Source organism: Alosa pseudoharengus, unplaced genomic scaffold (assembly GCF_046254945.1).
Source record: "Alosa pseudoharengus isolate Yale_2024_CS ecotype anadromous, Long Island Sound unplaced genomic scaffold, YU_APseudo_1.1 YU_APseudo_1.1_scf_2, whole genome shotgun sequence".
NCBI lineage: Eukaryota > Metazoa > Chordata > Actinopteri > Clupeiformes > Clupeidae > Alosa > Alosa pseudoharengus.
In genome coordinates, this window is record NW_027468663.1 from 1,006,120 (window position 1) to 1,028,398 (window position 22,279).

The 22,279-nt window shown below is 39.2% G+C and overlaps 1 protein-coding gene across 1 annotated transcript in view; it reads right to left on the minus strand.

The window, feature by feature from the left end:
- Positions 1-453: 453 nt before the first annotated feature.
- Positions 454-22,279, minus strand: part of gtf2b (general transcription factor IIB) — a 33,933-nt gene continuing 12,107 nt past the window's right edge. Inside the window, exons 2-7 of the mRNA XM_076293366.1 lie at positions 19,208-19,314; positions 18,960-19,093; positions 17,328-17,474; positions 10,455-10,584; positions 4,072-4,353; positions 454-1,180 (exon numbers count right to left, since the gene is read on the minus strand). Coding sequence (XP_076149481.1) covers positions 1,047-1,180; positions 4,072-4,353; positions 10,455-10,584; positions 17,328-17,474; positions 18,960-19,093; positions 19,208-19,314 — 934 coding nt within the window. The 3' untranslated portion in view covers positions 454-1,046. The remainder of the gene's footprint in view (positions 1,181-4,071; positions 4,354-10,454; positions 10,585-17,327; positions 17,475-18,959; positions 19,094-19,207; positions 19,315-22,279) is intronic.

Here is a 22,279-nt window from a genome sequence, read left to right on the forward strand (position 1 = left end):
CCTGGCATACAGAAGATTTGAATTCAGCACCCTTCAAAACCCCTAAAAATGTTGTATGCCAAAAATTAACATGATTTGCCTTCAGGGTTAATTTATTTTCAAAATTGACCTAGACTAAAAAACATACTTAATTAAAAAAAAAAAACTTTTATCTGGATATTGCTAACAGTGCTTACCCACAGTTGTGTGCAGTGCAGTGCAGGAGACGCATCTTGTTCTCATTGCTCCCATCGCCTTGTGCTGCACCAATGGAGAACGGAAGGCACCAGCCAATCAAATTATGGTTATAGGCCTACTTCAAGGCATTTGCATACTAGGCTATACACCCTCGACCATCGGGAACACCCACTGGCATGCGGTGACGGAACGCAACATCACACACGCATCATATAGATATATAAAATTGTACATGTTAATATATCATCCCTTTTAGTGAATACATTTACACAGAAATATCTAGTATCCTTTATTAACTTTAGAAATTCAGAAAAATAATATTTAATGATTTATTCTGATGCCATCTGGTACATAACTCAATATGTATACAAGGACAGTATGAACACTTTTTGCGTCAAGCACTAGTATTTACCGAATACAATCACAAATACAATTATCAAACTGAAAATGTTTTTCATATATATATATATATATATATATATATATATATATATATATATATATATATATATATATATATATAAACATTTATTATTTCATTATGTCAGGACAATAAGTCAACATCTTGATCAATACTACAAAACAAAACATGTATACAGTATGAAACCTGCTTATAGCAAACAAATTCAGTTCACTTACACATATATACAGTATATACACATGCACACATTAATTTGCTGCATCTCCTTGAAGAACAATATGCAATTCTGTTATAACTTTGGAATGTGTGTCCTTTAGATTTCTGTGCCCCTGCAGTATGATTCCTATCTAGATTTATTTTTATTTATTTATTTTATGTAACTTTATTTAAAAAAAAGGGAAAAACAACTCCAAAAGTACATGTATATTTTTAGAATGCTTTTTTTTTTTCAAAGTTGAGGCAGCTTGTCCACAGGTGTATCAAATTTGAAATCTGGTGGGAAAAGATCTGCTGCTTTTGGATAGATGAGACGGTAGGACTGCCGAATTGTTACATCAGCCACACCAGCGATATCACCAATCTCTGTAAGAAAACAAATATGCATATTATTATTATTATTATTACAGTCAGGTAGAACCCCAGGATAGGTGTGACATAAGGTACTAATGCAATTTTTTGGGTAAAATGCAGAGCACATTTTACCACGGTTGAAGTGCCCTTGAGCACCTGATCTCTCACTGCTCCGCGTTAGTGTGTGCTTCACCGTCCTTATGTGTGCTCGTTGTGTCACTTCATCTTCATCTCACTGTGTGTTCATTAATTCACGGATGGGATAAATGCAGAGACCAAATTCCTTGTATATGCAAGTATACTTGGGCCATAAACCTGATTTACATTTGTTGTTATTTGTTGTTGTAATTCCAAATGATGTGTCATTCCTTGCAATACTGGAAGAAATAATTTTCTTGATTCTGTCCTCTTTCTCTGTAATTCAGGGGGCAAATTCAAGGACTATTATCATTAATGTGCTGACTAACTGGCAAGTACCTCATAACTCAGACTAGTTTGTATCAATCCTGGATTGTGTCTGTTTTTAAAGCATTAAAAAAATTTTAGGATGAAAAATATTGTTGTCTGTAATTCTGGGGGAATATCCAAGGACAGTTATAATTAATGTGCTAACTACCTGGGAAGTACACAACATTGCTGTCTTAAATTAAGCGACTGATTCAAGGGAAATTAAAGCTAACGTGCTAGCTAACCCGCAAGTTGGTGAATTGGGGTGCATCAGACTTGCTATAATTCATATCAAAATGAATTACTATTGAATGATTGTATTCCTGTATGTATTAAGCTACATGGCAGTTCCATAATGTATTTAATTTAATACCAAACATGACACGATTTAGAGGTATAAGCTATTATGCAGCAAAAAGGAACCTAATTTGATCTTAAAGGTCACTTTCCAAAAGGTATTTTGTTTTCTGGAGGGACCTAAACAATTTTTTTCTACTTTATTATGGTCAAAGCTGATTTCTGTATGAAAAGAGCTTTAATTTGATACCATACATGATAGGTTTATATGTTAATGTCTATTTACATGATTTTCTATGATCAAAAAAAGGGGTGTGGCAGGTGATGCCATTTTAAAGAAAATGCTCAAGGGTGCCGGAGCGGCACCCGTCAGATTCTGAAAGGACACCCCCTTACCTATCAATTTATGCAAAAAAATTGCATTAGTACCTTATGTCACACTTATGCCCAAATTTCACAAAGTTCTACCTGACTATACTGTTTATTTTTCACAGCAATGGCCAAGGACGTTCACACGGAAGAGTGCCCTGTCCAGGACGGCACGCCGTGCATACGTTTTATTCAAGGGCGCCTCTGACAGCCTAGCCGGGTAAGGTAAGAGTATGTTCCCATTGGTTAACGCCAAGTAGTTAGCCTGATGGAGAACGTAAAGGTTATGAACAGGACTAGAGTGATCGCTATTGGCCGCCCCAGCTAATATATAACCGAGCCGATTCGCGCCAATAGACCTTTAACAGGACCTGTTAGGACTTCAGTGGCGATCACAAGGAGTGTATGGGGTATTCCCATTACCTTTTCACCTTTACATTCTAAATCAACATGGATTTCTCAGGCTCACTTTCACAGATATCCACTACAACAATCTTGTACTAAAATTATTCAGGTACGTTCCAATGTGTGTCCAAAAGCCAATGCCATGTCTAAGCTACAAGCATTTGTGCCAATTCCAGTTTCATAGCAAAGGATGGATTTTCCATTCCCATTTCCCTTCAAATACTGTGAAAACATTGTAAGTCATTTTTAGGAGTTTTCCCAATTTTATGTGTCAAGTGGTTCAATTTCTTTATGCTCCATGTTAAACCAATGACCATCAATACTCAATACTATTTTTAGGGCCTGAGCACCGAAGGGCGCCTCAAGGCCCTATTGCTTTTTGGAAGGATTATTATTATTGTTGTTGTTGTTATTATTCTTAGGGATCTGTCTGCCGTACAGGACGCAAGGCCCTATTGTTTTTGGAAGGATTATTATTATTAATTATTATTCTGATTTGTTATTTGACTGCCGTACTTGTCCTTTTTTGAGGTGGTTAACATGGTCAAAAAGTCTTGGAATTTGGCACACACATCCGGTATCACAACCTCTACTCAGGGACAAAGGCTTGGCCCCGGGCGTGGCCCAAGGACTCGCTAGCGCCCCCTTATGTGACTGATCCCGTTGTTGGCATATACTTTCAGCTAGACACACCAAATTTTGTAGGTGTGTATATCTCCCCAAGATGAACATTTTTTGTATGTACAATGCATATGCCACGCCCAACAGGAAGTGAGGTATTTGGGATTTTGTGTACACTAATGAAATTTGGCACACACATCAACTTTTCAGGTTAATAAATATTATGATTATGACATCCAGATACCCAATGGGCCTGCCTGGCATAGCGCCCCCACCTGGCCAAGCAAGAAAATATGCCAGAAAATAACATACAAAAACAAATAGCACTGTTTTATATGATGTCCTCTTTCACAGCATAGTATCCTCTTAAATAAGCATATGTAATTGGGAAATCAACGTTTGTCCAACAGGGACGACTTCTTTCTGGATTGTTTCCCTTAATTGTCCCTCTCACTTATTCCAGTTGTTTATAATGCATTGTTGACCATATAGATTTACAATAATACATTTATTTATTATCAGCTTTATTCTTTATTATAGCTTTTATTCTTTATTATAGCTTTATTATTATCAGTCCTTCCCCTGCCTTTTCTGACAACGGTCGGCCGTCGGGTTGTTGTGCCAGAGCCTTTAGAAAACGCATTATTTCATGCACATTTATTTCAGGTGCATGTCCACTTTAACAGACCACTGATAAATTATAGTAACTTACCCCTTCAATTTTCATTTTAAATACAATTTTTATAGTATAATGTGTATTTTACCTTTTTGAGTCTTTTTCTCTGCAGAAGCCTGAGAAGCCATGTAGATGGCAGCAGCTGCCACAGAGATAGGGCTGCGGCCTGGCACCAAGTCCAACTCCACTGCTTTACGGGCAATGTATGTGGCAGCCATTTGCACTTGCTTGGGAAGACCCAGATTGGAACAGAAGCGAGACATGAAATCCCCTGTGGTGATGAGGTCGACACTTGTCTCCAAAGCCTTTAGAATGAGCTTAAAGCAGCGGCCAATCTCTTTCTTAGATATCCTTGACACTGCACATATTTCTGCAAAGAGTCAAGCTGACAGAATTAACATTCATTCTCAATCACCACATTCTAGAGTTATGTTTTGTTACATTCTATAGTATTGCAACCAACAGGGGCCCGTGGTAAATACTAGTGGGGCAGACATTGGCTTGCTATGATTATGTGAAAAATTCGCCTTATTCACCCAGAGGAAGAGGAAGAAGATGTGAGGTTTTTTTGGCAGTTTGCAAATGGAGTGCATTACCACCATCTGCTAGACTGAGGTGTGATGGCAAGTGGATTACAATGGCAGCCGGGTGAATAAGGCGAATTAAAAGAAATCTCCGGCAGTTTTCAACATAGTACTCAGTGACCTTGAACAACTGGGTGCTGTCAGTAGAGAAAAAAAAAATAATTAAAAAAAAAATCTGACTGCCCCCAGCCAACTAGGCATTGTTGTTATACGGAGTCATGGGAAAATCCCTACCTACAGCACATACACCTCTACATACATCCCTTCCTACAGCTTTAACACCTTTCCTGTGTATAGGAACTTGACATATTACCAACAGTCACGTACAGTGGGTCCCCGTTAAAAATTGACACTTCATTCACGATCATGGTGAATGGTGAAATGTAAGTACAACTGCAGCCGCTTGGGGGCAGCATAGTCCGCTGTGGAGTTCCACGGTCGAACCAGACGAATTCGACAGCAAGGGCTGTGATTGGCCGAGTTTTCAGTGCGTTTCTCTGTGTTTTTAGCAGCCCCTGCAACATGCTAGTCCACTGTAGCCTAAGCCTTGTACATAATGTTAAACATAGTTTTGGATTCAGTGGCAAGATTTCTTGATTGTACAGTGTCTGTCTCTCAGTAATGTTTTAAAATGAGAGCTTCGTCAGCTGGCAGTAGGCTACTTTGTCGGTAGTCATGAGAAGTTCGCTTGCTAACAGAACATAAACATGCTGCCCAGAAACCTTGTGAATAGTTCTGATTTTCTTTACTACACTAACGAGGCTGAAATATAGACTTTGCCTACAGCATCTCCTTAACAGTAATGTTAACAAAATGACAGCATTCATATGACAAAGAAAAACGAATTCGGTCACTCAAGACTGTGCCACAGCAACCAGTGTAGGCTACAGTCCTACCCAATAGGCCTACTCGAGGCAGATAGCGTTGTCTGACGGTCGAGTGGGTTAATGCACGTATTTCCAGAACAGATCTGCAACTTTCAGGCAGTTCTGAGTTCAAATCTAGGCAGGAGCAGAGCCATATAAAGGCCTAGGCCTATTGTTATCATTTTTTGCAAGGTGTTTCTCCTGGCAATATTTGTTTATAAGACGTTTGGTGATTAATTGATAGCTGTTTTTGGGACACGTTAAACGTTCTTTATAATGAGCGCATCCGGGGAGTAAAACGACTGTTACGCGCTGTTACAACTATAGGCTACAATGATTGCAATACAAAAATATGCGTGTTAGTTTAGTTAGTTTTGTGATGTTTTGCACTTTAGCCTCATGTGTTTTCAGGTTTGAGGGCTTTTTTGGCAAGATTGACCTTGGTTAGACTCTGCACATGTTATTTCTCCGTATGGAAAATAAAGTCAATTTTCGACACACGTCTGTTATTAGTTCAATAACAAGTGTTGCTTGTTAAAACATGTGACTAGTGAAACTCAAATGATTTTAGAAATATTTAGCCAAAGCCAAAAAGTGTTAGAGAAGGAGAGACGCCGGTGCAGCTCAGATGTCTTCTTAATTTTCTTTATTCTTTAGTAAAAGGTGCAGAACATTATTAAACTTTGACTAACGTTTCGATGTTCGTTAGTCAAAAACATCCGACACATCGAAATGTTAGTCGAAGTTTAATAATGTTCTGCACCTTTTACTAAAGAATAAAGAAAATTAAGAAGACATCTGAGCTGCACCGGCGTCTCTCCTTCTCTCTAAAATATCTGTCCTGGCCTGGTTGCAACGGATTGTGGCCAAACGACAGAAGCGCGGAGAACCCTCCTTTGTCTACCAAAAAGTGTTACTTTGTGCCCCGCGCTCCCCCACTGCTTGTGAAAGAAGGGGATGGGGAAGGGGGGCTTAACGTGAAAAAGCTTAATGTCACAAAAAGGCAACGAGTCGTTTTAGGCTACAGGCCTTCATAATAGTAGGCTACAGGAAGTGGGGGGAGGGTATGGGATGACCAGAGCCGTCATCTATCGTCTTTCCAGGCACACAGCTTGTTATATACCCTATCGACTGCCTTAACAGATAGACTTTGCTCTTGGGTTTGGCCTTACAGCGAACTCAATGCTCTTGTTGCTTGCAGTTTGTTAAATAAAGCGATGCAGATTACATTATTTATTTCTGATTAATTGCGTCTTTTGATGTATTTTGCAACATTTGCTTGTTAGGCTGGGCTACTGTCAATGTCCTGTACAGGTCAATGTTCAACAATTGCTGGTGTAGGCCTAGGCTATTAATCAATTAGGGACTGTTCGTTATTTATTTAATTAAGGGGCTACTGGAGGAGTTTTGGGAGCGTTAGTCAAAAAAGACGTGACCCTCCCTCGCCAGCAAGAATTTTTTCTATGACCCTCCAAAGTGATTGAGAAAAAACGCATGACCCTCCCCAGTCCCAACAATTTATTGATGCCTTAGGCTACTGGGTCAATTTGGGAGCTTGCATGCTACGACTCCTTCCTTGAAATGCCTTGAAAAGGCTGTCGTTTGCACAATTTCACAAATAATCACCGGGACCGAAACAAACCTGTCAACTTTTCCCGGGTTTATTGCGTATTTAAAAATTTTCCTCGCTGTCTTAGGGGGAGCTGCAGGGCCGTCGCAAGGGGATGCGAGGCCCTGTGCGAACTTGACAGATGCAAGGCCCTTTTCACTTACGTGCATGAAATCATGCAATAGCTTACTTTACACATAGCCAAGGCTACCGTCGGTGTATTTTAATAGTAGCCTAGTCTAATAAGCTACACCAGCTTGCCTTTAAGAGGGGAAATTCAATTGTATAGCCTATAACATTAGCTGAGTCACATATTTGGCCATATGGTGTTTATCATAGGCTACATCATGAAACCAAATAGTGTAACAAAGGCGAACACTTTAACAGGGGGAATTAATTGGGCATGAATCATTGTGCTGAACGGTATTTGTCAATGAGCAGAAACACACACGACATTCAAACTATTGATAAGATGTACTGGTCTGTATCTATAGGCTAACATTGGACAAATAAATGACACTGACTCGCCATCCTGACTCAGGAAAAAAAACATTTTCTTGCTTTGCCGCAAACTCAGCAATGAAATCATAGGCCAGTTTGCAGGTAGCCTCACGTTTTTTTTCATAGAAGGGAGAGCCCAGTCTCTCCTGTGACATGGAGGTGCGCAAATAGTTTTTAGCCTGTTCAACTTCGAAAAGCTTCGTTCACCCGATGCCAGTCACTGATCGCAATTTCAAAGTTCGGAAAGCTTCATTTTTTTAAGTGTTAAGTGCAGTGGCCCCTATCTGCCCCCTTTGGAATTATATCTCGAGCCTATTATAAGGTCCAGTACGTGCGTTATGTCCTGGGATTCGGATGTGCTCAAAAAGAAAAGAAAAAACACTTTTTTATAGATGGTTATGAGGAGCAATGTGAGAGAAATTTGATGATCATTGATCGTTGTTTTGGGACGTTAAGCCTTTTCCATAGGCGTCAGTGAAGGAGATTGAAGAATGACCATTTTTTTATACGAAAATATTTCTTAACTACAAAAACTCAGTGTCTAAAAACTCAGTGTCATTCAGACTCAACCCTCTTGTTGTTTTATTATCTTTTTCGTTGTCGTTTGAACGTTAGCAAGCAGGCATGTTGCGGTTGCAATTTAAGTGAAATTTCTACAGTAGGCCTACAACATGCTGTTAGGCTGGGCTACTGTCAATGTACTTGTACAGGTAAATGTTCAACAATTGCTGGTGTACAGGTTATATAATCAATTAGCTAAACCATTTGTCCAGCTGTTTAAAAAATTTTTCGTGCTACATTCAAACGCAAAAGGTGCTTTGATATATTTTTCGTTTGAACGTCGGCAAGCAGGCATGCTTTGGTTGCAATGAATGAGGATAATTGCTTTTTTTTGCATTATTTTGAATATGACTCGCTCCAGTCTCAACAGCACGTACTTTTTCCACAAGTTCTAACACACATAGGCCTATCCCCTCTCGCTTTCTCTCTCTCCATCCCTGCACACGGTGCTTTCTTAAAGGAGCTGCACCATTTTACAACAATTGCATCTACATTTTCATATTACAATGTTTTGTCAAGTGTAAGCTTAAACTACCGTGATCAATTTAAGTTCCCGTGCCCCCACTGAAAGTCTCTTATGCTCTTATGCGCTTATCGTTTCACTATCAAATCTATAAGTAACCGTGACAAATAGGGTATAAGATATATAAACTCACGCTATTGTATTATCATATATGTTTGGTAATGGCTCAGCTTTCTCTGATTGTTCTACTGACTTGGAAACTGCATCATGGAAGCAGTAAGTCAAGTCGCATCAAAAATAGTAGTGGCACCAAAGTGACACCTTGTGGTTGTTTGTGTCAACTGCAGTTTGTGCCATTTCTGCCGAGAAAATGGGGATCTTGATTCCTGAAGGAACCCATCCAAACTTAACAGGGACCCACTGTATGTCCAACCTCTTACGTGTATGTGTCACTTAATATTCATTACTATTAGGGGTGGGCGATATGGACAAAAAATAATATCTCGATATTTTTTGTGATTTTGACGATAACGATAATTAGTCGATATCCTTTTAAAAAAATTGTAGAAGTCTGAATTACTTTACAGCTCATTATTTATGAATAGCATCAATACAATAATAACCAATAACCTATCTGTGACTTTTTAACCAAATCAACCAATGCATTGTCACATTTCCAATTTTGCCCACTTGTGTGTGTGGCAATGACATGGTCTAGCCAGCTACATTAAAGATGATGACTATAGGCCTAACAGTTTCCCAAGAGAAAGTCTGAAGCTGAAGTTCCTTTCAAAAACCTTTACTTAGGATTCACTGTAACACTTAGCAGACCAACAGAGTACATCTAGTTATTTCCTTCGATGTTATGTTTAAGAGAAATTATGTAGGCTAGCATTCCAAGTTACAGAATAGAAACTAATGCGTTAGCATCTCTATGGGATTTCTCATATACATTAGCCATAAGCTAACGGTTAGCATAATCGATACACGTAGATATTTAGAGCGAACTTCAGTCCATTTACAAAAGGGTTACAGGAGAAGAGTTCTTTGTTTACAACTGACTATTAAAATACTCAAAGGCAAATGTTTTCTCTCCATATAATACCATGTAGGAAAAATGTGACTGTCTCATTAATGCTACGTCAACAGAAGTAGCTGCACAAAATCCCAAGTAGGCTACGTCTGGATCTCGCTACACAAAATAAACATTAGGCCTGCGTGTGACAACGTGGACCCACTAGCGATCATGTGACACTTGCTCTGCTGCAACGGGGCTTCTCTTGCATACACCTCCTGGATTTAGTGAATGTATGGGGTTTCAATGCGTGATTTTGAGTGTTTTTTCCCCATAAGTAATTTAAATACTCGATAATGTAAATTTGCACATCGTTAAAACAACAATCACGATATTATCGCAGACGATATATATCGCCCACCCCTAATTACTATACAAACCAAGACGGCAGATTCCTAAAGAAACGCAAGCACCCACACCATACGTTTATCTTAATTAGCTATGTACCAAAAATTACATTTTATCGTGACTCGAAGAGCTGTAAACAGTGTTGTAAGGCTGCGTGTACAAAAGGTTGGGAATAAGCACCCACCAGCCCAGCACTAAATTCCGAGCGTGGTAAACAAAATCGGATATTTCAGGCAGTAAAAGCCCCGGTAAGAACCAAACTAGATTTTGTTCAAATCTACACACCTATGGCTACTGAAAAATGTAAGGTTAATTTAGCAAATGTTATTTTGAAGTATTAAAACGTTGTTTTAGAATTTTCGAACGAAATTGTTGGTAATTAGCAGGTTTACGATACATCTGAAATTACACACTTGACTATTAGTAATGCTTTCATTGTACATTTCCAGTAAAAGGATAGTGACCTTTGAAAGTCCTGGGCACTCCTTCTTGTCTGCAAGCAATGTAGAGACAGGCTGAAGCAATTGCGTCATTACTCCGGCCCTTCAAGCTCTTCTGTTCATAAACTTGCTTGAACAAATTATTTGTCCGGTCCTAGGAGATAAAAATACTTAATTAGTGTTCATTTGTAGTTATCCCACTTTACTTACTTAAAGTGGTCATTTACCATTATCCACAGTAATTTCCCTGACAACCAAATATTAGCTTTTGCTGGTCTCAAATTAAGGCCAGGGATTTCAGTGTTGAATAACCATCTCACACACAAAAACACCTATTTCTCAAATATATTACACCCCACCAATAAAATATACATAATTTTCCTCAGAAGGACTAGTTGTATTCAATGGTATGACATGCATAGGGTCATTTTGATACAGAAGGGTCTATGTAGTCTCTGAAAATCCTCTCCTAATGTGTATCCGAAAATCGTCAAAATATAATGTAATTCATATAAAAACCCATTTTTGGCATATTTGTTGACGAGAGAGAAATTTAGTGTATTGAATGCAGTAAATATTGTAGATGATTAAACAAAAAAAAAAAAAAAAAAAAAAAAAAAAATATATATATATATATATATATATATATATATATATATATATATATATATATATATATATATATATAAATAACTTTTTTACACTGGTAACTTAAGAGCGATAGGACCTCATAACAACAGATACAATGGTTTGAATGTATTTGGTATATGAATAAACCATTTATATATGAATAATTCAAAAATGTATAAATATGCTACATATCAGTCAGTCTTAGTTCCAGGGCGGTATGACCGAAAATGTATATGACCATATTTTTCACGGTATATGACAGTATTTTTTTTTCATGCATAAGCATAATCAGGTGTTAAGCATTTTCTACTGGTTGAGAAAGGAATTACTGCAGTAGATTGACTTAGGATGGTCATGATGAGTGAATATTGTAGAATAATTCCACACTTGTAGTAATAACCTACAGGTTTGTATGGCCCCAGAAAAAGATGCAAAGAAGAGCCGGCCATGATTCTAATGAATCAGAATGCATAGAAAATTTCAGTCAAAATACAGAACTTTTACTGTGGCTGCCCCGTCGTTTTTGCGTTATTCCCGTTTTTCGGCGTTTTTTGGCACCATTGAAATGAATGGCGGAATGTTCAGGATTTGAATTTCGATGATGACATCACAGCTCTAACGGCTAAAGCTTGCACCTGGCAGAGTTCTAAGTAGTAGGGCAGTTAAGCGCAAAAATCGATCACTTTGCGATAAAAGCATGCAATTTGGTATGAAGGCTCACAAAGGAGATCTGATCAGATTTAGGACTGTAGGATATGGATTTCGTAATGGGAAAATGGATTGGAAAAGCTGCCAGAAACATAAAATGCAATAACATATTTCACCATAAATACATGTAAATATAAGCAGAATTTCACAAAGAAGGTCTTTAAACTTTAAAATATAAGATACGTTATAAAATGTGCTCCTGTAATACTAAATATATACATGGGTTAATGAATTATCTGTAAATTCATGTTATGTGATCAAAATTAGACATCACAATGACAAGTGATTTAGAGCTGATTTTTGTCTGGTCTCTACCAAAGCAATTCACGAATGGTGACACAAAAAGGTCAACTGTTTTTAAACAGCTGACATGGAAAGAGACACAGGCTAATCCACCACGGCAAGGTGCCAGCTCATTAGGATTAGTTTTTTTTTTTTTGTCTTTTTAATGTAGGCCTGCATATAAGAAACAGAACAAAGAACCAGTAGTTCAACTCTTCAGCAGTTGAGCTTTGAATATTAACACAAGGTTTAAAGGAACCGTATGTAAGAAATGTATTTCAATTAATCATAAAAGGCCCTGATATGTCACTAGACATTAAGAAATCATGTTCATTTCAAATACTTATATCACTGACAACAGTAGTCCGGCCAGGATATTGTCATTTAAAAAGTGAAGTTGCAGCCCTCAACTGATGTTGTGTTTTGGCCTGATGCGCCACCCTCCACCTATCTACTAATCACGAAGTCAGTAGTGTTTCGGCATCCGGGTTGGCAACCTCAAGTCAGGGGGGCGGTGGAGGGGATACACCACTCTACAGTAATTTGAAAGTGATTGCAGTATCAGTTTTGGCCACAATCTTACATATGGTTCCTTTAATTAATAACATAACATATAAGATTCTAAAATGCCATGCTGAATTCAATGACCACTTTTGTCTCGGCCCCAAATATGACCACCCTGATATGTTGCCCTTTTCACATGCTGTTCAAGAGCTGCACTTGTTGGTGGAATTCGGCGAACACTGTGCCTTTTTGAAAAAAGCTTTTACCTAACCTCTCACATGTACTGGTTCTGTCTTACAGCAGAACTGATCCTTTCAATTGTCTCTGATATCAGTGAGGAATATCAGATGGAGCACAGCTCAATTCCAACAATGCCTGAGTAAGTTCGGGGAGGACTTTCCTTGTTGCTCATGCTGTTTTTTCCCCATAACCAACAAAGCTAGACACTGAGTCACAACCAGTCAGAGCATGAAACATTGGAAGTGCACGTGCCTTCTCAGGACCAAGGCTGTGTGCAATTTAATGTGCTGCAATGTGCCTAAAATCTTCCCTGTTCCAATTTCAACCCAGAGTTCAGTGTCACCAAGGTTTTGCACCACAGAAACTGCCAGCACTATAACATCTGCATATCAACAGTTTGAAGTATGATCTTTTGATGGCCATTTTGCGCAGCATGAAATGCATGCAAAATCATCCTGCTATCTGCTTCCTCATGGTTGCATGGAGATAAAGCACATATGTCAGGCAGCTGTGGCTTGCAAAGGATGTTACCTCCCTGAGTAATGACAAGTTTCTTCTCTCCAGGGTCAAATGACTTAACCAAAATGTTAAGGTATTGAAAAAGATCTGTTTTATTTTGATCCACCCTTAAGGCTCTGGTATGGTCGTGCGTCACATTTGCGCGTGTCCAAGACGTGCGTCATTTTTGCCGTGGACGTGAAGCATACTCCAATTTCTGCTGTCCTGAATGCGCATTAAATCGTTAAGGTTAGCGCCTGCGCACTACGGATTAACTGGGGGCGGTACGTCGAGCCTGAAAGTAGGACACAACCACCAAAGAAGCCTGAAACGCCTGAAGAAAAGAAGAATGTGGGAGGTGCGAGCACTGAACGACGGAAGAGCTGATGAAGGAAAAAGCACCACGAGTACGTTCGCCTGTCTGCTGGGAAGTTTGATAAGCTGGCCCATCGCATCGCTCCATTTATCATCCACCAGAACACACACAGCACACTTGTTGGTATAGCTGAGAGACTAGCTTAGCCTACTTGCTTATTAGGCTACTTAGCCTATAGCTAAGTGACTCGGTGCTGCGAGGGCAGCAATACTGGTGCGATACAAAGTAAATACATTTTTCTAAACACAGCATGGTAAGAAAGAGTTGTGCGTACAGATGTCCTCAATTAAATTTGTATTGAGTCTTCACACCTGCCTCATACCAAAAAGTATGAACCAAAAACCTGTAAATATGACGTGTCAATAAAAGTTTTGAAGTAACTATTTGTGTTCATGTATAATGTCTCACAGTGATAATGGGTGTATTTAGAGTAGTGCTGCCACTAACGACTAATTTTCTAACGACTAATCTTTCGACTAATTTTTCGATTAGTCGACTAATCTAAACGACTATTTTTTTTAAAAAATCAAGTGTTTGTTGTTTTGTTGTGTCCGTTTTATTTTGAACTTAAGTAAAGGGAAAACGTAAAATATATCACCCTACTTTTGTTAGAAGCTGTAAGTAACTGTACTGTAAAAACCTTATGTATTTAAAAAAAACACCCATTTAAAATGCTACCTTCAGATCTAATGTCAGACCTTTGATAGACTTTATTTGTATGCCAGTGTTGCCATGGACATAGACAACTTCTTTGACCTGAGGCCCGGTCATGGCATACTTTGGGGTCATAGGGCCCACCTACTTGAACCCACCCCCATCAAATTATCATTATATCACATCACAATTATTAAATTTTATGCTATATTGTTATACATGCACTTCAAAGCAGCCAGTGTTTAAAGTGCTAACATTGTTCACAAAAAGTTTGTGAAAACATGCTCATCAGAGGACTGCTTTACTAATGTAAAATATAATTACAATAGTTCCATTGCTTTTGCATGGTTGCATGATAAATACTTCTCAAAACAATAGCAATTATATGGGTGTCATCGTTTTGGGATGTTTCCCTCATGCAAGCATCATACACTGGTAGGCAAATGGAAAGAACATTGACATATTTAATTATGCCACAAGCTTTTGGCCACGTTATTCAAATTTGACTATAGGCCTACAATACTCTAGATAGTGTATTATAGTCTGTGCTCTGTTTTTATGGAAGTTGCACAAATCCACATTGTTCTATTAAATGTAGTTTCATAATTAAATAGCTTTCCAATAGGTTGAATTGGAGCTTTGCTACCAACGTTATCAAGTGGTTTCAGTTTCTCTCGCGCATTGAATGAACGCTCATACCACCATTTAATTGTATGCCTCTATGTTTGATGACACCAAATTAGCAAGTATTTCCTACTGATTGCAGAAACGTTTGTTTTCTTTTTCTGTCGGTCCGCGGTTCCTTGATCAATTGCGTAGTAAATTATCAGACGAAACCCCGGGAATAATTTCACTCCGCGGCTCCGGACCAGCAGTGTCCACGTTACGGCCGGTGCTGGTCCGCGCGGCCCATAGTTTGAGAAACGCTGGACTTTGAAAGGCGACAGGAGTTGAGGACTTTGCAAATGAGCCTAACATCAGCATGTTCAAAACAAGTAGGCTACAGGTACTTTGCGCGTCTTACCACATAGGTTACCTCACTTTTTCAGTTGGCTTGAACACTAAAAAAATATGCGTCGTGACTTATTGACCATGGGAAATGACGCGCACCTTGATTGTTGATATCACGGGCGGCGGCATGTTCGTTTTAAAGTTTTTTTTTGTATGAATGAATTACAGTAATGACACGCCGTTGCGTTGTCAACGTGAGACACTTCATTTATTTCAATTTCCACAATACTATATTAGTCAGAGTCTGGACTAGCGTAACCTACTAGCTTAGCTCCCCCCACTTAGCTCTGCCTAATAATGAATTGCGCTGAAAGCAGGCAGGCACGCAGCTTTGCTGCTGGCGTTAACACTTGTGTGCATAGCGGGGTGTAAAACATGACTGCCAAAGTCTTAGTAGCCTGTTTAACATCCAAAGACAGTCATTGTACTTTTCAAGAGTTAATAACATAGAGTTAATATAACATTACAGTGAGCTGTTTGAGACCAAAAATAAATAGGCGGTCAATAGTAAAACGACTCTTCGACTAAAAAAATTGCCGTCGACTAATTTTCATGGTCGATTAGGTCGAGTAAGTCGACTAATCGCGGCAGCACTAATTTAGAGCGAGAGGTAGCCTAGGTTATTCCTTCAATTATTATTATGATAATGCATCCGGTGTTGACAGGCGAGTTTCGAGATTTGAGTTCAGCATTGTTCAGGAGTAGGCTAGGTGATAATGATTGCACCTGGGAGAGGTAGGCTACATTCCCTTTATTATTATAATCACTATGATAACGCATTATACGGAACAGGCGAGAATGCATCTCGATCAGCAAGTGTTACTGGGTTTCGCCTGAGCGTTGTAGATAGATACCTTTATATGGCTCTGGGTTTCGCGATTTTATTTCAGCATTGTTCAGTAACAGGTGCTAGGCTACGCTCATTTTTAAAAGATGCATTTAATCCGAAGTCATGTCAGCTCTCTATGCAGGGAGTAGGGCTGTCACTTTTTATTCGAACATGACGTGAAATATCAGTAGTCAAACTATAAATAAACTATTCAGTTTTTAGTGCTGTGTAGCGCATTTCTACAGTCTATGATTAGTTTTATTGTATTGTTTGCCATCTCATTCAGTGCTATATGATCCATGGCTCATGACCAAATCAAGCCAATATAATAGCCAGTAGCCACAATGAGCCCATGCAGCCACCCTGTTTCGACAATCAAAGGTGATGCACAGAACGGCCAGCAGACAGATAATTACGTCCCCAACTCATCTAAAATGAGGTGTCTTGAAATACTTTGGGTTCTACACCATAGATGGTAAAGTAACTGTTAAATATAATGTTAAAGAATGTATCTGTGGATTGTGGCTTTACATCGGTCGAAGTTGACTCCATGTCGTGATGTCTCACGTAACTCAAAGCCAGGCAAGCTGAGGACAGGCACTCTGCTCAATCATCGTTATGGTAACCAAACCAGTCTTCTTCTGTCTAGGTTTGTTTCTAGGTGTAAGTGTTGTTCTTCTTTGTGGTCCACCTACTGGAGGGGAGTGTTTACAGCAGTTCCGTTTTACACATGCGCAGTCTACGCGTCACTTTGACGCGCGGTCTTAAATTTCGGTCGACCCAAAGACGCGACGCATGCCTTAAAAATTACGCAATTCTCGTCACACGCTCACCAGTGCCGCGTGCGCGAGACGCAGACGCGGGACCATACCATAGGCTTTAGAAAGCTCTGCCAGTTCGCTGGCAAAGCTGCTTCAGCACATACACGTCTGTGGATCCCTTTACCACACTTTGCTCTTGCAGTGCCTTTGATGGAGTCAGCAAAGTACCTGTCCCATACCAAGTTTTATAATAGTAAATGTGGAGATGACATTTTGGAAAAAAATGTTTAGCAGTTTCTGTCAGATTCAAACTAAATCATAAGGCATCACAGAGTAGAACACAGATTCACATATATCTAAATTCAATAACCCCATTATCTTCAGATAGATACCCCATCACTTACAATAATGTTTCTGGGTAGGTTGATTCGGTCAGCCATAGTGGAGATCTCTTTGAAAGCATTGAGCATGGCACGATCAGAGCTGCTCATGGTCCTCCTGTTCTGGTACTTTGAGTTGCCAAACTCGTCGAAACTTGCAGCACCAGTTCCCTATAAATAAATAAATAAATAAATAAATAAATAAATAAATAAATAAATGAGACTGTCAGGCTATGCAAGAACAATGCCATTTCTCCAATACACAGACAGGAACCTTGCGTTTCAAACAGAGGCACCACTACTTTAAAATTAAACAGAGTTTAAAACAAAAAACATGATATCCAACGTTCCGATCAAAGAAACAAAGAAATTCACTTCCTGACACAAAAACATCTGAGAAGTCTTGGTTTTAGAGTCCATGAGATTAGACTGCCTCAATCACAGTTCTGTCAGCTCGAACCAGTCCATCAACAGTTTCTGATACTCGGATCAGCCTCGTCTGGTAACAACAACCATGCTGCGTTCAAAGTTACTTAAATAACCTTTCTTCCCCATTCTGATGCTCGGTTTGAACTTAAACAGATTATCTCAACCATTTCTACATGCCTTAATGAATTGTGTTTCTACCATGTGAAAGTGATTTGCTGATTAAATATTTGTGTTTAAGAGCAGTTGAACATGTGTACAATAAAGTGGCCATTGTGTGTACATACGTCTAATTTATTCTGCCGGGGAAAGGTGGAATCCCCATTTTGCCCACTGTGCCTGAAGCGAGGGACCGTGAAGCACATCCTCATTAGCTGTTTCAGAGACCTTGGCAAGGTGCGCTACCACTGGTGTCATGACCAAGTCCTAGTGCCAAAGGCCATAGTGAATACCATCTGCAGTGTTGCTGACCACTTTCCACTTAAGGGGAGACACGGCAGGTGAAAACATTGTTTTTTTCGTGCACTGGTCAATTTCGAGATTTTGGGCTAATTTGCTACTTTAGCATGTATTCTTTCACACTACTACATCAACAAATTTACATATTTAGGTGTTTATTTCATTACATTTTGTCTACTCGCGCCTGTATATTTCTCCTAAGTTAGCCTTCTAACGTTTCATGCTCTATCGCGACCGTCATACGAAACATATCATGTGTAGTACCGTTGGAAAGCACTATTTTTCCTGCATGACGTTGGGGAATCCAAATATGGACACTTCCTTTGTATCCGCAACCAATTGCGAAAGTTCAAAGGCGAGTCTAGGCTGAGAACGGAATCATTGGCTGTGTTCCAAGGCTGTTTTCTCAAATTGAGTTTGTGTCATTTTCCAGTATAAACATCTCAGCCTATGTAGAACCTATGTACACCAAACATTCCAGTTATACACTTAGCAGTATGAAGATATTTACAGAGGGATTTGTTAATAAATCATTCCTGGCCTGATTTAGGTGACATTTGTCGTCATCGTTGCAATTCTCCCGTTTTACAGCGGCAGTTTACAGCTTTAAGGACATTTGAGGACATTTTTAAAGGTAGCTGACATTATTTGAGCTAGGAATTTCTAGGATGTCACTTAATGTCCATTACTTTCCCTCAGCATGCCTTGGCAAGGACAGGTACCCAAAGGTCACCACTGAAAAACAATATTCTCCACACATTTTCTCTTCACCTTGCTTATCATTGTAGTTAGGTCTCCTCCATTTAGGAGAGGGTTCTGTGCATCACCAACACGAGAGGGGTCCTTAGTAGCTTTCTCATTTGTAAATGTCCTCCACTCAGAACCCACATCAATCACTCTGTCACCTGAGAAGGATGGTCACGTTAATCACTTAAGCACCTGAAAAATAAACATCTTCCACAACAATTACATGATGAATGAAAAATATGTATGTGAATAAAAGTACATTTAGAACATACCAACAACTAGGCCACACTCTGGGCATATCATATCCCCAGCTCTGTAATCCTCCACCAAAAGGGCATCAGGGTGGTTTGGGCATTGTACCTTAGGTAGAGAATCTCCACTACAGAAATAAAAGTAAGATTACATATTTAAATGAACAAGCATAGTTTGCCTCACATTGATTGATTTCAAACAGCCCTTTAAACAATATTCCACAGCACTAATTTATATAGTATATATATAGCACTCTTTTGATCCCATGAGGGAAATTTGGTCTCTGCATTTATCCCAATCCGTGAATTAGTGAAACACACTCGGCACACAGTGAACACACAGTGAGGTGAAGCACACACTAATCCCGGCGCAGTGAGCTGCCTGCAACAACAGCGGCGCTCGGGGACCAGTGAGGGGTTAGTTGCCTTGCTCAAGGGCACTTCAGCCGTGCCTACTGGTCGGGGTTCGAACCGGCAACCCACCGGTTACAAGTCCGAAGCGCTAACCAGTAGGCCACGGCTGCCCCATTTGATGTAGGGCTGCCTGATTGTGGCAAAAATCATAACTATTTTGGTCAAAATTGTAAATAGTGACCCTGCAAGAAAAAAACTCTATGACTTGTCTTTAGATGTGAGATGGCCTGAGACTGTAGTCTTTCAAAATCTATTTTAAATATTTCAGTGTAAGGAGTAGGGCTGGGCAATAAAACGATAGTGATATGTATCGCAAGAGACATGTAATCGATATCAATAGAAAATACGTTCGATAGAGCATTCGATAATTAAAAGCAACACACACCTCCAGCCTTACGTTGTCCGTAAATAAATAGGCTAAATATAGCCTATATTGCATTGTAGCTAGTATGTGCAACTCTACCAGAGTAGGCGATAGAAGTAGGCCTACCTCAACACAGACTCTCAATGAGTCCCTGCCCCGTGCACTCTGTCTCTCTTTCTCCCTCTCAACAGGCGCATCCCTCCTCAGCATGCACATATCCAAACATTCACAATCGTGTAGGGATGTAACGATAACCAGTATAATGGTAAACCGTGATAAAAAATGTTGACGATAACAATTACCGTTTTCTTTTCAAATATCATGATTATCACGGATGATTACCATGGTGTTGAACCCGTGTGTTTAATCAAAAGCCTGCTTTTGACATACAGTAGGCCTGGTACAATGAAACAAAACTGGTACCCTACTGATTCTGTTGTGTAATTGATGGTTTTAACTGCGATTCGGATTAGGCTACACCTGATTTTAAAAGGCTGAACATTTTCACCGCAAAACGTGCACTGTATCATTTAGCCACTCTGCGTCTTTTTATGTTCGCGTCCACATGAAATCCATTCCACTCACATTATCAGGAGAATACAGTAGCCTAAAGTTTTATTTCAAACACTTATTTTGGTCTCACTCATTGGATCCAAATAACAGAAATAGCAAACTTCAAGTAATGGTTGGGTAAGTTAAGCTCTAAGCACATAGCCAATTAAACAAGACCAAGGAAAAAGTGACCACTGTTTGAAACTATTTCAGCTTGTGTAGGCCTGTCAGTACTTTCTGAACATATTGAACACACTTTTAAAAATACCGTGATAATACCACAAACCGTGATAATTTTGATCACTATAACCGTGAGGTTAAATTTTCATACCGTTACATCCCTACAATCGTGCAAGACGACTGGCTAAATTGCTATTAAATCTGGTTAGCATCATTAGCACGTTGCACGAATTTGTTCAAAACTGTTGCATTCAAATTGACTGCTAAATTCTAATCATCTCAATCCCGATGCAAATGGAAAAGTATTTTCCAAGACTCAAACGGGCCTGCCCCAAGGAGAAAAAGTATTCATTTGAAACTTAACACACATGGGGAAACTGAACAGTCTAACCAGTAGACTATGATACAAATTAAGCTACTTTGTTTACAATATTTCCAGGCTTCAACCAGTGCTACTTTTCATTCAGACTTATGTGGACATTTATTTATTTGAGTGTTTTTCATGATTGTGTTGCTATTTCTTTTCCCTGTTTGCTTTGATTGATAACTGAGGTGATTAAAATCAGAAGAAGGTTAAGTTTAAAATTAAAGTGTTTAAATGTAACTTTTTTTCCCTTCTGGTCGTTATCTGAAATAGATTTAAAAAAATAATCAATAATTATCGATATCGACTGATATGAAATACTTATATCGTGATACAGTTTTCAGCCATATCGCCCAGCCCTAGTAAGGAGGGCATTTCAGACTCTAGTCCCCATCTCTGTAGCTGGACAGCTACAGTGCCTAGAAAAAGTATTCAGCCCCATGCTAAAGTTAACTAAAACTTTTAAGGACACCAATTTTCTTTGTAAATGAATAATGAATCGTAAATAAATAAATGTTCTTCATTAAAATACAGGGTGCATTAGTATTCATACACCTATGTTAAACCCATGTTGAATTCCCATAGAGGCAGGCAGATTTTTTATTTTTAAAGGCCAGTTATTTAATGGATCCAGGATACCAAGTTCCCTTGGCCTTTGGAATTAAAATAGCCCTACTATTACCCTTCACCATACCTAGAGATTGGCATGGTGTGTATTTCAGTTAGCCTATTAGCTGGTTTGATGCTGATTCAGCTCAATGCAAATCGATTGAGTGCGCATAACAGCGGAGTCTCCGTGGGGAGACATCCACTCTCCATATTTCATTTCCACAGTTGTTGCGAGCTGATATGCTACGATATGGGGAAATCCTTTGAAACTACAGAAATGAATGTGTTTTCCTTAGCCTGTGCTACACCTTTCCACCAAGTTGTGCGAAAATTGTAGTTTTGCGATGTTGTCAAACAGCACATATGGAGGCTCTTGATAGCGCATGCCACTAACATCTAAAAACAATATATTTATGGAATAAAACTAGACAGGTACCTCGGATTAGCATTGCTGTTTATTGTTAAACTGCAATTATCTGCAGACAGCGGAGCGCATTTAATTATGCATCTGGAAAATAATGTGCGTCTGCCCTAATTCTGAAGCAGTGGCCACAGCTACAAAATGAAGAGGAAACACTGGAAAGAAAATGTTTAAATAGGATACATCAAT